This window comes from Varroa destructor, unplaced genomic scaffold (genome assembly GCF_002443255.2).
Source record: "Varroa destructor unplaced genomic scaffold, Vdes_3.0 BEIS01000003.1, whole genome shotgun sequence".
Classification (NCBI taxonomy): domain Eukaryota; kingdom Metazoa; phylum Arthropoda; class Arachnida; order Mesostigmata; family Varroidae; genus Varroa; species Varroa destructor.
This window is the reverse complement of record NW_019211456.1, coordinates 53,381,882-53,400,115: the sequence shown is the minus strand read 5'-3', so window position 1 is coordinate 53,400,115 and position 18,234 is coordinate 53,381,882. Positions and strand designations below refer to the sequence as shown.

The 18,234-nt window shown below is 37.6% G+C and overlaps 1 protein-coding gene and 1 long non-coding RNA gene across 5 annotated transcripts in view; one reads left to right on the top strand and one right to left on the bottom strand.

The window, feature by feature from the left end:
- Positions 1-18,234, bottom strand: part of LOC111248461 (calcium uptake protein 3, mitochondrial-like) — a 120,545-nt gene that overhangs the window by 44,630 nt on the left and 57,681 nt on the right. The window contains exon 1 of one of the 4 annotated variants that reach the window (XM_086985679.1): positions 944-1,146. The exons of the other annotated variants lie outside the window; for them this stretch is intronic. Coding sequence (XP_086841805.1) covers positions 944-991 — 48 coding nt within the window. The 5' untranslated portion in view covers positions 992-1,146. Of the gene's footprint in view, positions 1-943; positions 1,147-18,234 lie in introns of those variants that run through there. 4 annotated transcript variants of the gene reach the window in all.
- LOC111248464 (uncharacterized) lies at positions 12,092-14,912 on the top strand. Its single transcript, XR_002672570.2, has 2 exons — positions 12,092-13,204; positions 13,485-14,912. It is a non-coding gene; the product is annotated as an uncharacterized LOC111248464 (long non-coding RNA).

The window sequence follows — 18,234 nt, the reverse complement described above, 5'->3', positions numbered from 1 at the left end:
ATTGTATTTTGCGTATCATCATATAGGTAACCAATAACAGTAAGTTTTAATTGGTGAAAAATTAAAAAAAACTGCTGTGCAATTCGTGTCGTAACATTTCATGGTATTATAATGTACTTGTCAGCTTATAGACATTTTAGCTATGGGTTAATTTATGTCTTATCTGTACTTGTTTAATGCGCTCGAAATATGTATAGAGTATAAGTATATAATAATGTGTTTGTACATTCGTTTTTAATGTTTATCAGCAAGAGAATAATAAATCATATGTATATATATTTATATATATATGCAAATACATAGATATAATATGTATCTAGATAAATAAAATATATAAAATATGTGGATTTATTAAAGTGTCATTTAGCTACGTATCAGTTCGTGTAACTACCCGTGATAGTACAATCATGATAGAGGTGAAGTGCTTCAATCCAAAAATGTCGGGATTTGTACACGTTAGCTGTGTCCACATTGGACTTAGACCGTTTTACATAGAAATATTTCATATCGGTTAAGTATCTTCTCCTTGAAATTTAGTGCTACACGATAAGGAGCTGTTTTAATAATAATAAAACACAGCAGAACGGCTTGTCCTTTGTTCAGAGCTAGGTATAGTAAGTTATAAAATGCCAATGAATTTTCCGTTATCGCTTAATTCAGGGTGAGAAACAGCGATTTTTTAAGCAATTGATACAAATAGAAATAAAAACTAGTTTAGTTACTCTTAGGCAAAACTACAAGAAGCAGCAGTAGTATAGCCACCTGCGATCTTTGCTAACCGATTCAAAACTGCATATTGCTAAAACCTTTCGAATGGATCATCCATAGTCAGGGACCTGAATTACTTAAAAATTAACAGATGCTGAGGGAAACTTCTTTTACGCTATATTTAATGTGTCCCATTCCAGCATTTGAATTCGCTAAAAGTAAGCTCAAAACTAACCGCAATCTCCACAGCAAGCATGAAGAAAACGAAATATCCAAGGAGCATAAATCCAGTCGGGGCTAACTTTCATATATCAATATCTACAAGCGACCAGCAATCTTGTTACTAGATCTTGTGAGAGTTACGCGCACGGTTACACGGATATTACCAGCAGGCTTCGCTTCGCTGCCGGTTCACCCGTTTGACTACTCGTCCTGTATGATAAGGACAACTAAATCGATCTGTGGATTTTGTTGTCTATCACCCCTTTCCCTCCGGCGATTCTCTCCCATAAATACACACAAAAACAACATGGATAACGGAGCAGCCCGCTGAGAAAGTACGTTTAAAAAAACAATCATAAATATTTAAAAAAAATAGAAGAATAAAACTTGTCAAAAATCAACAATAACGGATATAATTGAATGATGATTTTATGCTAATACAAACACTAATTGCATCACATCGCGAACAAAGTCATTTTTACCAAACTTAACTATGTTGTCATATACATTGTCTTCGCATAATCAGTAAAAAAGATGGATTAAGGACTTCTTCGTTTTCAGCTAACTCTCTATACTGTGTCCTAACGACTATACGTTCGCAACAATCAGCAGGATACATCATGGATAATATATACACGCTTCCAAACTTTGGAATACTCAAGCAATTTTTTGTTACGACATTCCATTCTCACTGCAAAGTGGAAATATACCGATGAGTCGAACCGCTTGCGTGTTTAAAATGAACGCTTAAATCACAGTGTTGACAGATAATTAAAAAAAACTGCACATTACGTGTAGCGGTCCACTAAACAAGGTGGTCGTGAAGTAGGATCTCAAGTCAGCCTTCTGGAAGTTCAAAAACAGTTTTGTATTATTCGTCATCCTCTTAACAATTTCGATTCCCTAATTGCCCAGATTTCGATGCAACTGTATACGTTATGAACCTCATACTACATGAAAACGATATAATGTTAAAGAAAGTCTTTTTTTTTTAAATGCTTTCATGGAGTATATAGTGACGTTGAATATCCACAAACAATAACTGCAGCAAATATCTCTTCTTTTGAAGTTCGAGATTATAGCATATTCCATGTCTATATATATATATATATATATATAAGCACGTAAGTTTGTATTTTTAACTGGTGTTTATGGTACTATGGCTCCGTTGTGATTTACAACAGAACTCAATAGGTGATTAATATTATTGAGCATATTTGATATCGTGACGTCCGTTTTCACGGGTCTTAAGAATGTTTAATCAACAAGTTCAACAATCAGTTCACTGAAAAAAAAAATGGTGATAGGTAATGGGCTATTTGCTTGGGAGGAATGAAGGAAAGCCAACAAAAAGAAAAAAGACTGATATGAAAGAGATGAAATTTGACGGACTGTGGACAACTTGATTGGTTGATGGTTTCGATTTGTGTAAAATGTGAAGGTTATGTATTGCTGTGCGGTCGCTAATCGTGCTTAGGTATCACTGTGTCAAGTTGGCGTAATACCTGCTTAAGCCATTAACCGGCTTTGCGCTGTATTTGTCAAAATTCTCTATCTCGAACTGCAGTTATAGCAAAACGTAAATGAGAAATAACGGCAACCCTAGCAGCCATGACAGCGTCAACAGCTGTGTTGCTATTTCAACCTCCGCCATCTCGTCAAAGACGCTTGTGTATTGCCTGCACTTGACCACTGCCGCCATCACCATCAACGACGTAGGCAGTCATCGTGCTACTGTGTAGCCAAAGTTCTTGGTCTGTCATAGGCGATTAGATAGATCAAACGTGAAGCTCAGCCGCTTGACGCCGGACAGGGACCCCCAATGAGTTAGGACGAACCTCGGAAGCGGCCATAATCGGTCAAGAATTTGGATCACAGGCAATGAGGCAAGCAACCACCGGCTGAGTTCGCAGGGGCTATCTTCGCCTCGAGAAAGAGAAGTAAAGCCTGTGGGATATAAACTAGGAAACAGCAGATTCAAACACCGGTTGAAGCGTTCAGACATTTTCTCGATGAATGCGGACGCTAATGTGCCACAGAGACAACGACCGAAAAGACACAGCATCATCATCATCCCTTTCCCTTTATTCTCATCATTGGCAACAATGAAAGTGGTAGTGTCGACAACAGCAGCAGCAGCTAACAGTAGCAGAAGTACCAATACTAACAACAAAATATAATAGAATCTGATCATACGCCAGCACAGTCACTACCAACAAAGCAGCGAAATTCAAGGTTTTTCGAGCTCTGACCCCACGCCACAAGCCTCTCCATTTCCTGATGGCCAACGCCGTGCATATATAAAATAGTGAAGCGCATCCATTTGTAGTAGCTACAGTGTTTCGCAGTGTTGTTCTCTTGTCTTGTTCATACGCTCCGACTTGAGTACACAATACTTGTTAAATACTATACGAACAGGGTTAATTTTTGTGAGTGTGCAGCTGAAAACCTAGACTGTGTAATAGCCTTTGGCGAAGGTAATTAAGTGTCTCGGAACCGAATCAACATCATTGGCATTCGAGGATGAATCCAACACGAGTCATAATGATTGTACTTTTTGTCATCGTGTTGCTGTTAGCTTATGAGGCGTCGGCTAAAAAAATTATGAAAAAACTTATGCTCAAGAAATTGAAGAAACATGTTAAGAGACCGCAGATCATTCCGCTGGTTGTTCCGATGCCGATCATCAAGCATCACCACGCACATCATGAAGTTTGGAAAGTCCCCGACCCGCATGCCCATAAAGGCTGGTGGTAGCCGAAAAAACTTTAAAAAAAACGTTACATTCGGTTTTTGCATTAATCACGTCGCTGTTATTCAGTGGGTAATAATTTCTGGTGTTTGATGAGATAAACATCAGAAAAGTTCTCATGTGTCAAGAGTGGCTTGAATATATCGCATAAAGGAAACCGTTACTTGTAGTTATGTCTTTTAACTTTTAGTGTTGCCATAAAATAGTAGTCATATATATATATATATATATATATATATATACATTTTCTGGAAAGTTGTTTACAACCAGCAAAATTGATAGATATTAAACCGAATGAAGTTTCGGCTGATATCACAGCTGTAGTATAATTTTACAGACAATTATGAATTAAAAGGAAATAAGCAATAATCATTATATCAGAAGCAATGAAAACACATGTCTGCAAACAGCTTTAAACAGCTTTGCACAGCTAGTACCATTTGTCACTTCAATATTGTACTTGTTCATAATAGAAACTCTTAGGGAAACTACAAATCGAACGATAGCGACAAAAAGTGAACCGTGAATACTACGACACCACAAACAGTTTCTCCATCAACTATTGAAAGCGTGTTAAAATATGGCGTCTAGTATTACAAAAAATATCGTGCAGCTTATAGCACCGTACCCTGTTTGTTTTGAGTTACGCAATCAGTTTTTGTCCGAAAGAGGATCATGTGTGATTCATTTTGTATACTATATGTCGTTGGTATGTTTGCGTGTTAATCCAAATGTGGTGTGTACATATGCATTCGTCCATTGTATTCTAACTTTATTTAAATGGTTTATACAGGTAATAAATAAGCAAAGTCCAGGCAGATGCGTCTTATTTAGAAACTATACGTGGCGAACTTTGCAAGACTTTGATATACATCATATTTGTACAGGGTTATTAATAACGGGCATGATATTCCTTACCAATTGCATATATATGGGTTACTATTTCACAGCTTGTGAAGTTGTAAATTTCTACCTCTGCTTCTCTTGCAGGACAAAGGCTTAACAATTTTTCAAATTAATATTTTTAGACGCAGGATACTTGTTGCGTGAGTGTAATGTCATTTTCGAGTTTTATCTTCAGTAGACAACTTCCAGTAGGGTCTTTACCGTGTCAGTGTTTTCGTGAGATGTCAAATGTTTTCACAACTGATTGAATTATGTAACTGTGGCTTAATTTTCTTGACAGTCGCCGCGTTATAAAAATGCAGGACTCCGACTGCATTGGTACGGGTGGTGGATTTTCGACACCAACAGCTTTGTCATCATCACTACCAATGCGCATTTGAACCTACTAAAGAAAAATATCTAATTTTGGGACAAAAGAGGAGAACTGCTAAAAGCACCAATGTCATGTCACACAGCGGCAAAAACGATCAACGGGAAGACGACGGATCTAAACAAAGATAGTGAGAACTACCAATTGAAACAGTTATAATTTGTGACTGTGATATCGCTTTTGCTTGTTTCTGTTGAGCCTAAGCGGTGTCAAGATGTTCTGCAGAGCGGAACGGGGCTGAAAGACTAGTACAGAAAAAGTATCGAAACGTAGCGTAAGAAAGAAGTAATAACATAAACTTTGTGTTGTAAAATTAGTAATTACGTGCAAGTTGTGCTTGCAATGGATAAAGTCTGAACGTTCTTTATTCGGCCTGTGGGTTACTATATTTTACTCGAATTGTGTTATCTGATTTCATTACTATTAACCGAAAGTTTTGCTCAGATGCCTTAAAGACTGTGTAAGCTGTGTCTGCCAGGTGATCATATATTCTGACCTTGAATTAGCCATGCAAACAATGTTCCGGATTAACAAAACTGCTAATACAGCAAACATCACAAAAACAGAAGTCAACATTTGTTTTATATATATAGAGTTTCAGTCTAACGGGCAAGGCATTCACATCCACTAGACTGTCAATAATGAATGTTTGCACCTTTTCAAAGAAAACGCTCATAAATACAGTAGATCGAGTCTGCGATTTCCTTTAATTTCAGCCAATATTATTGAAATTAATATACTTCTCTTAAAATCGAGTACGCAAAATCAAATACTACATGCCTGGTTTTGTTATGAGTAACAGAAGTGTCATAAACTGACCCTAAATTCGGGCCGCTCAATTATCATGAACTACTGCTTGACCACTACTTCACTACCCAAACTTCTCAATTTAACCTACTTTATAACAAATGACTATATTTATATATTTAACTATTCGATAGAACATATCCAACCCCAGTATGTGGTCGTACAGTACTGTACTAAACAAAAAGTGGTGTAGATCCAAAATAGACCCTTCGTTCTCTCTACTGATGAACAACTACTGGCTGGTACGGCTCTACGCTCCTATCTTTGTCGTCAAAGTTTGTCGAAGCTACTGGTGAAAAACGTAACGAATTTTAATTATTTTTGAAAATGTAAATGAATTGAATGAAATGAAATTGAAGAATAACAATAAATAACCACTTATTGTCATCGGTCAAAAAGCAACTTTAGCGCAATTAATGTTGTTTCGATAGTTTCAAGTATTGTTACATTTTTCATGCAATAATTCCTTACTTACAAGCAATTTCGAATACAACAATAGTTAGTGCGCTCGCATGCATTCAGTCAAGGTTATATATGTACTGGAATGTAGATAATAAATGATTGAGCTTTCTTCAATGTATGTCTAAATTTCAACCTTGTGTCACCACTGATTATATATTAATTGATGTATAAGTTTTCTAACTGCAAAATGTAAGCTTTAAAACATCTTGCAAATCAGGTTGACCCTAGTGCCTACAGAAACAAGTTATCCATACGTAGGCATCAAAAGCAACGTTTAAAGCTGTCTTTGTTTTGCCAATTTTCGAAAAAGGAAGCGCAATCGGGTATTATGTTATAATGTTATATGTTATGTTACAAATAACGTTTAACAGCTTTTATAGTAAAAGCACTATGAATTTGACCGAAATCACTACCTATTAACTTAAAAAACTTGTGAGACCTGTTATTAAGTAACAGCAGAACTAACGCAGGAGATCTAAATAGTACTGTGTGTATTTACATTACGATTTTTTGACAATATTCGATTTCAAATTTTACACAGGCTACGTGTCCAAGTCGCTTCTGGGGGCAATTATTTAATTTTCAGCAAATAATGCACCCCAGAGATAACACCCTAACACTAAAATTTAGTTAATTGTAGGGGTTTCGGAGATAACTTTCGAGACTCTCTTTCTTTATTTTCCCATTTAGATATATGAAACCAAATATAAATAGAAGCAATTCACAAAAACAATTTCAGTAATAGGCAAATTTATAAAAGGCCAACAGACTATTAACAGGCACACTTTCCAAAATAGTGCGTCACTGTGCATTGTTATTTAAGTCTATAGTGTTATTAATGGTCGTCATCTGACGTATCTGTTGTGCTGTTTACAGGAAGACTTGCCAAGGAATTGATCAGTCGTCAAATTCCGCTAAAACACTCGACTCTATATAATTCCTAGCATTAAAGTTTTTTAAAATCTTCGCTGATCCAATCAACTTTTGAATGGTGTCAACTAAAAAAGCAAGGCACGCAGAGTATATAAGTCACAATAAAGAATTTTTGAACCATCCGTATTTGAAGCTGCAAAATCGAAATTGAAAAGAATGGTCTTTACTTGATTTATATATATACCTACTCTACGTTAGCACATATATTCATTAGTGATGGTGGTGTCTGTCTGACTATGGGGTCCATTTTTGAGTTTTCCTCTTTTTAGCTGATTTGTCTTAGTTATCGTGGGGTACTCTAGGGGCTGAGATGATCTGTTTTTTTTGGTAGGTTTATTTGTCCAGGATTTACTCATTGGCATCATTTTTTCACTTAGGGGTTTATATAGACGAGCCCAAGTAATATACATGTTCGCGTACCTAAACCTGCATCCAACCCGCAAGCTTCAGGGTAACATGTTGAAAAAAGCATGCCCAGCAGTGTAAAAAATATCTAGAGCAACCGGAATAATTTCTACTCAGGGAGGATAAAAGTTACAAGTACAAATAACTTGTTTGTAAAAAGGAATTGGCTACTTATCCTAGGTTATATTGAACGATCATTTTGGTGGAATCTTCTTGCCAAGCTACACTATCCCTCAACAAATTGCTGTGTTCACCGCGATATAAGATCATACAATATCGAAAAAACAGGTGACCAAGAAACAAGAACTTCTAATCTTCAAACTTGCTTTCAAAGAAGGCAAGTAGGCTGAAAGGTAAAGGAGGCTCAACTTAGCCCGCGTCGTGACGTGGCATCGCTAAGCTTCGCATGCTAAGCTTCTCTTTTTCCCTACACAAAAAGTGTGAGCGCAATTTCGATGAATTCAGAAAGGATCGCTCAAAGGCCACGGCACGGAAGATCCTTACGGCAAATGTTAAATAATCGGTGGAAGCGTCGCATAAATTCACCTAGGCTATATTTGTGAATTCAAAAACAGAGAGATTAATATTCCTCGCAAAAGTAAAATTTACCACAAATGTGCTAGGTTCAATAGCAGCTGCACTTTAAAAAACAAGGTCACGATCGAGTATAGAGTCTCTGAGTCATTACCGTTCTCTTAAATCACTGGACCGGCACAGAAAAATAATCTAAGTTTTTTTTTTATTTGTTCTTAGGGCTTACTCGAAGAGATTTATGGGACTATAAACCTTGTAGAGGTGTTCCTACTTGCATACGACATAGTCGTCATGGGAATAACATGTACCGGATACAGCAGACTTTTGCTGAGCCGCGTATAAGTGCTACAGCAGTTGGTCTAAAGATAACCCTCACAAAGACGGAAGTGAAGTTTAAACGGGGAGACTAAGTGCCAGCTTGAAATACCCTGATCATATAAAGCATTTTTTGAAACAGTCTGTTGTGTGTGTGGTGCTCACACCACAATACCGGTACCATTGAGTCGCATATTAATGAAAAATGCACCATACACTGGCTGTGATTACTATAAAGAATCCACAACGCGTATTGCTCTCAGTTGTTCTACGTCTCTTCAATCTCAACGCCGTCGCAGCAGCAGCCTATAGCATTGACGAAATACAGCAGAATTTGACAGTAGAGAACATAAAGCAGCTAAATCGGCTGAAAGAGTCATTCTCGTGATCGCCCCGCTCAGCACGAAATAGACTTGACTACCTTCTTGCTGACGCACCGCTCCTTACTGATGATCTTAGAATGCACTTGAACCTTCCTGAAAATTCCTGAAAATCTATGTGGACTTTCTCTATACCAGAGAGATGAGGTATAACATGTGGAGGAAACTAGATCGTTCGAACCGATATGCCGGAAATTTACAGTTCAATGCTTTCATTGCGTGCTGTGTATCAATTCGGGCTTTCGCAAACCCATTGAGAACTGCGTTTGCTTAAAATGAAAGCGACTCTGCAATGTATATCATGCGGCACTATGTTTACAGGCACACTCGTTATAGAGTGGTCTTTATAGGCATTGCATGGTGACGAAGTGAATAAAACTCATGTTTTGTTATGTACACTTTCTTACATGAAGCTTTGTGCAGAGAAGGCGCCGTCTTTTGCATGAATCAAAAGCATTTGTTTAGCGACATGATGACGGCTAGGAGCATTAACGAACGGGCCGTTTCACTAGATTGTGGACATTTACGTAAGGGTCTTATACAAATGTATAGAAGTGTGCGAATAAAAAGAAACACATTATTTGGAATTGGACAGGTAACCTACCACTCTCATGCAACTGAGTTAAAATAAATAATAGACGAAACAATGAATTGTGATCCACGTGTAAATGGCCTCGCTTTCACACACTCGAATAAATATTTATCACACAGTCACATATCTTTCTAATTAATGTTCGCTATGTTACTTTTTAGTAAGGTTCATTTGGCGATAACATAATGATCTGATATCTTAAAAAGAAGCATGCTGGCACTTAGTAATGAAATATATATATATTATGTTTTTAAAAGCATTTTGTAGAATATCAGTTTTTGCGGACTAAGGTGAATGTATTGATAAAGCTACTGTTTATTATTATATGTGCGCCCAATTCAAAGCCTGTCCCCAACCAAGGCATTTACGACGGTTTGTTCATCTTTACTTTATTGCTAAGTAAAAATTACCAGTAACGTACAATAGTACTTCGCTAATCACGGCGGACCTTGATATACGAATAAATGGTCTTTGTCATTCTTCATTAAAACCAAGGCTTAGACCTTGATGCACACCCAATAAAAGGCAGTACCCAGAGTATCATGTGCAGGTATTGAATCTACTTGAACACAACTGGTTTAGACCATTGGGAAATTAGGAACACAAACGGTAGTAGGGTCGCGCATACATTGTTATTCGTTTTGTTGTTATTATTATGGTTGCTGCAATCTGCAGTGCCACACATTCACATATGCACATACACACACACACACATATATATTTGTGTGTATGTTGTATGGCTCTGGTTGTATGGACAGACACATGCAGCTTCAGTAACAATATTCCTTCAAATAGCTGTTACATTGTACTCGTTGTTTTAGATTGTTTCATTTACGTCGACGCACTGCCAACGTTCAAATAGGTTTATATGATAGCAAAAGTATCTTTAACATATCCTGGTATTAAGCTACTACCTTCAGGCCTTTGTCGGCAATGATTCGAGAAGGATCGAAATATTAAAACTATAGTTGCATCTTTAGCAGCACTACGTGTCATTCATACCACGTACATTTTAAAACACTGGAGTAGTTTCGAATCTTAATCTAAATTAGGCTTCGTCCCCCAGATCGGGAACTATGAACCCCGAGAAACTGAACTACGAAAAAGATGTAGTCAGTATGTTATGTTGACGTGTGTATGCGCAACGGGGTCGATTATCACTTATATAGAATCGGCTCAACGTTTGTCATACCAAAGACAGGGGTCCGGAAGACAGTACAGAGTGGAAGTTGAGTAAAAGACACGTACGGGACCCTATTCTGACCCCGATTGCCACACTAAGAGAGCTGGCATATGCTGTACTTGAACCGCATTTGCTTGAAGGCCTGCGTACCATCTTTTGCCCTGCCACGCTTTGCATCATTATCCTGTCCATCGAACACACGCGGCTGCAGCGGAAGCCGCGGGTAGGGCCTCTTCTCTATATCTATTACCTGTCTTTCCACATGTTAATCTGTTTGTCTATCTGTCATTGATCACGTTGCCTGGACTGATTACAGTTGCCATATTGCAGCTAACGTGAACCTTAACCGTCTTTGAATCTGACAAGTGACCAGAAGAGTTGTGGTGCCACAGAGAAGAATTTTTAAATCACATTTAAATATTCTTTCACATGATCTGACCTGTTGAACATAATTTGTGAACAAGTGCGGCAAGATACTTAACATACCTAAATCATAACATTATTGGCAGTTTTATTTTTTAACCTGAATAGGCTTGTTCAAGCTAACATTACCCATTGAAGAGAGAACGACCTAGTATGTATGTATGACTATATGTAAAACTCAACACTGGCTACTAAAGTAGTATTCACATTATATATGTACATACAACTTAAACTAACTTACTAGTTATTTATGATTGACAGTCATAGAACGCTACGGAGACTCCAAATGTCATTCACGGACAACCACCCGATGGGTTGAAAGTGTACGTAAACTATAAACTGCACAGAAATCGTCAAATGTTTTTTCATCTAAATATATTTCACATTATAGAGGCATGTCAAGAACTTATCGATTACTTAAAGATCGAACTTCGAAAATTTATTGTTTTAATGCGGAGTCTCGGCTCCTTTTGTTGCCCTCACATGTTGTTACATGCAGTGTAATGTCACTTGCCAAAAGTAAGGCATACAGGGTGAAGCCCTCTGCAGTTGGGCGCTGAATGATTGTATTCAACAGTGTATTTCGGCAATTGTGACATGTTAAGTAAATACGTCGTTGAAAATTGTCTGCTGCGTTTTGATTTTGGGAACCCATCCTGAAGAATCACCCAGCTTGCGTTACATTTCTTGGTAATAGTTAGAAGATAATGGCAAGCAATGTGTAATGTGATAGACTTTCATATCGTCAGTATTTAGATGAGCAGGGTGTCTACGCAAGTTTACGATCGGGCTATCAGCAATGGAACTTATACATCATAGCTGTCGCGTATTTGTATACTGTACATCTATACTCCACACTATATATTATATGATCCTAAAGAAATACTTCATTTGCATGGATAGAATGTTCTATGATTATTAGAAGAAGATAAATTGACGAAACAAGAACATTAGCAACTACAAAAGAAGTAGCCATCAGCATTTGACACCTGCATGTGTTGTACAATATGGCATGAAATGCGCAAATATATCTGCTATCATGAAAAATAGCTATTCGTAACCTTGTGTTCTGTAGGCATCGTCCTACTTTTAACGCATTATTTGGATTTCACAAAATAACTCCGTTATTTACCAAAGTAACAGCGTCATCATCAGAATGTCTACAAGGTGCTATTAGCTTGATAAACGTCAGTCATTCTGTCAAAAACAAGAAATAGAGCAGTAATCGCTTTTACAAATGTAGGTCAAAACTAGTGGGATCTACTGGAACAGAGCTCCAAAAGAAAAATAGAATCAAAAACGAGCTAAAACATGTAAACAACGAAGAGTGATTGTGATCATGACGCTTATCCCGATGATACGTGCTGGATGATGTAAGTGAGTGAGCGATCATAGATAAGACCTTCGTTTGCCCAGTGTGAGACTCTTATCATTACCGCCACTACACAGTGGCTGCAGTAGCAACTGTTGTCGTCGTCGTCACCGCAAAAGCACTGCAGTATTGGGACACTAGTACAAACCAGTGCAATATAGTATCAACGACTTGAGCCTTGAAGCTAGGGATCTCCGTCGGATACGATGATAATGCTGATGCTGCTGTTGTTGCTGCTACTGATAATGCTAACGACCATGGCAGCAATGTGACCGGTCGGTCCTTCAGCTGGTTTCGGTCTGTTGGTGCTGTATTTAGTGGAGCTATTGCCGCAGCTTATGACTTTACAGTTGTCATCGTCGTTGTTTTCCATTGGTCTAAGTATTACTGTTATTGTTGCTGGGGCTATTGCTTGTGCGACTATCCATGCTCGCGTCACGCGTTCAGTGACGTGAATCTAATTCCTCCCGGCCCTTGTTGCCGAATCGCCGTCATCGTAGGAGCGTGCAGAAACCGTCAGCTAATAGGCTACAACCATCAGCATCAGCGCTGCCACTACTTCTATACGTTTTATACCGTATATTTTAGGGACTGAGACGACATTAATAGTAGCATAACACAAATAGTAGCAGCGGCGGCGACAACAGCAACGATGGTTTGAATTGGTCGGGCTGATTTTGAATGATTATTTAGAGAAAGGGATGCGATCCTACTGACTGTCTTGCCCCTAAAACAGCAGGCGCAGGTAACGAATTAGACTCCCGTTCTGAGCTGGATGGATATAAGGGCTTGTCGGACAGAGATTTGGGCATCGAACAGCGCGATCAAACATCGGCAGCAGTACGTAGTGTGTTCGTCCTTAGGTGTCCAGCTTGTCGTGTTAATTTGTTTTTGTGGTTGTCGTGGTGTTCTGAGTGTTCTTGTGATCCCTATCGCACAGACAGCAGACGTCATGCGTATTTTCAGAGCTGTCCTATTAGTTGTCGGCGTTATTTTATGCTTCATGCACAATTCATCGGCTGATCACCACAAAATCGCTAGGTTCGTTGTAAAGAAAGCGGTCAAGAAGCTACTAAAAAACCCTGTTATTCCTGTCGTGTTGCCTCTTCCAATTATCAAGCATCAGCCGAAACCTGTCGTACATCATGAAATCATCAACGTGCACGAACCCCCAAAGATCATCCACAAGCCCGTCTTCGTTAAGGAGGTCCATCATGAATGGGATGAAGGATGGGACAACAAATGGTAAAGAGATCCGAATGTTGGCAGTCACCGGATTCTTGTCGAGGACGAAAACTTGGACAGCTTCAAAAGCATGCTGAGTATTGTAATGTTATAATACTCAGTCAATAGCACAAGCAGCCCTTTTTTTTGTGTGGTGAAAACTTCGACAGCTAAATAATTATAATTTGTGTGTAAATGTCCTTTGAAAGTGTGTGTCGCCCAGGAGTACTCGTGTGTAGCCCTGTAAAGGTTATAGTCCGAAATACATTAGTGTTACTTGTTTTATAGAGCAATGTCTTCGGTGTGTCAATTGTTCTTCTGATCGTCTCATGTGAACAGTCCCGTGGTAGATGTTACTGACGATTGTACTTCAATAATTGATTTGTGTGATTGAATGTAACCCGACATGTTGAGGATGACGCATCGCATTATTGTTGTTATGACATATCGATTCTACGAATGAATGAGTCCTGGGAACTCGAGTGCTTGAAGTGCACAAAATGCATATAGAAGTTATACACGAGCAAGCTGCTCAAGTAATTTAACAAAGACGTAAAAGAGATAGTCTTAAAAAAATGTTACTTTAGATGTCGGGTTCGATAAGCGGCAAGTGTAGTCTTCGAACGCGAAATATAAAGAAATTTGGAGGCCATGTGCAATATTGTGCTTTGTTTTATCAACTGATTCACTCAGTTTGGATGCGTATGGTTGTTCAAATATATAGTAACCGAAGATCCGGCTTTATGTTCAACAAAAAGAAAACTTGTAGGTTGAGTCTAGTTCTAATGGGTGCTCCCGAATCTCAGAGCGAGTTTTGCCGAACCAGACTTTCTTCGTGAGATAATACTAAGCTTTTGTCCTTTTTTGGCAATTACATCCTTGTTTCAGCGGATGCCACCTGTTTTCGAACCATTTTTATATAATCTTTGTTAGTTGTATAAGATTTCTGTGTTTTAAGTATTTCGCAAGAATGTTTGCTTCCGTTCATTCCGATTTGTTTCGGGGTCTACAGTTGTATTAAAATGTAAGACACGTTGCCGTCTAAGCCGCGCACACAATTTGTGTAGTTTAAACTATACAAATGTAACTGAATATATTGTCGCATATTTTGTGCTGTCGGGATCAGTACTGCAACGTATTGGTCACACGTTTACTACAGTGTGCTTAATGTGAAGTGTGGTCTTATGCTGTTAAGTGGACATTAAGGATGAATATTGTCCTCGTCATTGTATTTATACCTCGTCTTGTCGTCATCAATTATATTGATTGATATTATGCTGTTGAATGTAATAAAATATAAAACCATGGTAACAATCAGCCATAACTGATGCACTTTTATTAGACTACTACAATTGAAACAGATACACGCGAAGCTCTGTGTATTTCCAATATTAATACAGGAACAAAGAAAAGCTTAAGTTACGAAGATGGCAGGGTTAATACAACACTACTTCTGCTGTTAACCTACTTATGCCCATTTCGTGTGTTCTAAAAAAACCTCACTTAGTTTCAGTTATTTAACGAGTTTTCAGGTTATTACTGAAAGCTTGTAATGTAAATAAGAACTGCGTGTCAGCTAATTTCTAAAATTATTTGTTCCGAATATTTGCCGGAATCGTAAAACCTCAGTAAAAGTTAATATAAAATGCTGAAACATAGCTAGATGCAACGTATTTAACCATGGAAGATGATTAGATTAGGCTAGTTCGTATATCATACGCGTGAAATAAATCAGGTAGAAGCATAAAATATCCTTATTTATAGTTTTTAGAAGTTTATAGAAAAAAAACATACGCCCACAACGCAGGTAAAGCTTGTATAGCATTTATTGAATTTTTCAGGTAATTTCATCGCTTCTTTCTTCGAAGTGTTTATTTTCGCCTGAACACTGTTAATTGAAGCATTATAACGCAGATATCTAAATTTAACAAATACAATGGCTGGGGAATATTTTTCAGCAGTTATTAGATGAGCCGATTTGCAATGTTACTGATGTTGACCACGATGACTCCGCGACGAACACGTTTATTTCAGCTATTTTTTAATCGGATAAGGGTCTAATATAATGTACAGGTATTTTCGGAGAGCCCGCATGTTAACATAATGGACAAAACTCTATTTGTGAAAATGAAACATTTATTGATGCGCGGTAGAAGAGAAAGATGGCTACTGATTAGCGTGAACGCTGTAAAGTCACGTTTTTGACCACAGCGAAAGCAGGGCTTTATTTTGCAATGTCTAAAACCCCGCGATCTCAAGTGTGTACCAGTACAGTGATATATACATTTTGAATAGCATTATAAATAAGGGAGGGAAAGATGGTAATGATGGTTATGGTAAAATCAAGTCTTTACTGTTCTGGCACTAATAATAGCTCGAATATCTTGAAAAGTTCCCCACCCGGGGTCGAACAAGTTACGTCACGCCAGTAGCTCTAACACTCCATCTACCACGTTCCTGCGGGAGCAAGGTAGACCCTGAAACTCAGTGGACTAGCTTTTTCCAATGAGAATCTTTTATTCCTAGAGCCACTAAATTTATTACACTACTATGCAATTTCGTGCCCAGTTTTTTTATAGCTATTTCCTTTCACCATGATACGTCGGTCGTATGATTCTGGCGAACTGTTGATTATTATTGGAAAAATGGCTTAATAATGGTTCGCAATATTCAAGGTGACATGTCGGGACTCGATAATCCATTTTTCAGGTGGCAAAAATGCACTTTTTGTTGCTTGGGAATAATACTTTTGGACCTTGGATTCGATGTGAGATTCAGTTCACAGCAGAAAACAATACATAAATGATGAAATATTAATTACTACATTTGCCACCTATAGGCAACAGTATTTATCCGGAGAAATAAACTAATTCCGAGGAATCCTCTGTGGAAACTTGAACATTCATACACGTTATATTATTGAAATTTAATTACAACAGAAAATGATGCCACAGTAATTCTCTCTTTTTGATACCACGGTACTCAAAACTTATTATGAAAAAAGTTATTATGAAGGTTCTATGTATTTTTAAAACTTGTTTGTGCCTGGCGGTTAATATCTTTATGTTCCTCCTCGCTTTTATGTTATTTTTCATAAAATAACCTTCCATGGGCTAGCCACTTGGTACAATTATTTAATATACTTGGGCTGGAGTAAACTCGCTCAATAAAAAGAACCTTCTATTTTTAACTATAATATCCCATTTGTAGTTTATTTGACAGAAGCCGTGGACAATACTCGCATTTTCGAAAATAATCGAATACAGATGATAATTGTAACGCTGCATAACATTATAGTATGAAACTTGGGGCACAGAAAAAACTTTCATTTAGCATACACTTATCTTCACCGCTGTTATATTTTAAAATAAACCTAAACCGTAGATAAACGCCAAAATTGAATCAGTGGAATTAAAGTATGAATTTCCGAAATTAGCTTCCCAACGCAGATGATGCTTACACTAGTAGAATAAATTGTGGTGCACTATGTATTGTTTTTTAAAAGCCTCGAACCGTCACGCTACGTTATCGTGCGATTTATAACCTTATATTTTTGAGAAAAAAACGGGAAAAATTATTAGAATTTTGCTTTTAACTAATAAATCGAATTTCATTTATTCACATTCGCTTTTAGTATAGAAACCTCTCATCAAGTTAGAAGGATTAATATCTGTTTAGAAATATTAATCCTTCTAACTCTTTATTGCACGATATTCTCGGGCCTAAACGAAGGCTATTAATATGTATTATTACTATAATAATAATAAAAGTGAGTTATGTGGGATATTACCGGCGAAAGACCTAACGACAATTTGAGCGCGTAAGACTGCGAAAGCCCCCGTCCTTCTAACTAGCTTGCAATAATGCTAACGGAGAAACGCATATGCAGCTAAATTTTATCGCACTCTTTTATAGTCTGTAATGACTAGTAGTATTTGTATAGTATGAATAGTATTTGTAATATATTTTTATAAGAACTGGCCTGGTAAGGTTCCAGAGCTCAAAAGGGGGGCTTGTTGGGTTCTTTATCTCGATAATGCACACTCCATTGCTGTCATCTAGTCTTCTTAAAAATATTTCAATCCCGAAAGTTGTCGACCTGCTTACCAGTAACCTCTTCATCTGCCCAATTTTATGCTACTAGATCAGAACCCACTTAATGCTAAAATGGAATTATATAAGGGCTTTGAAAATCATATATACATATGGGTCGTATATTCGCTACTTTGTTAGAGATGGAAATAATGCAAATGGTATAACAATTCTTTCGCAATTCGCGAGCCCTGGAACATATTGCTCGAATTGTAATAATATATGGCTTTGTTGATTGGGCGTGTATCATCAGTTTGCTGCTCGAGGTCTAACATTGTCGACACCTACATGCTATATCTATCTTTAACTATCGAGAATTCTACAATGGCTCTAGATAAGAATTTGCTCAGTAACAGTTAGTGGATATGTTAATATACAGCGTTATTGTCTATATATACACGACTAGAATGGTACTAATCGTTCGGAGTTGTTCATACACTTTTTTTTCACTGACTCTTAGACTTTAACTGGTTATTGAGAGCTTTATATAAAGTGACTCAAAAAGCATTCGCTCATTTGAATTGTGGCTTCACCCAAATTTATATGCAAGACAG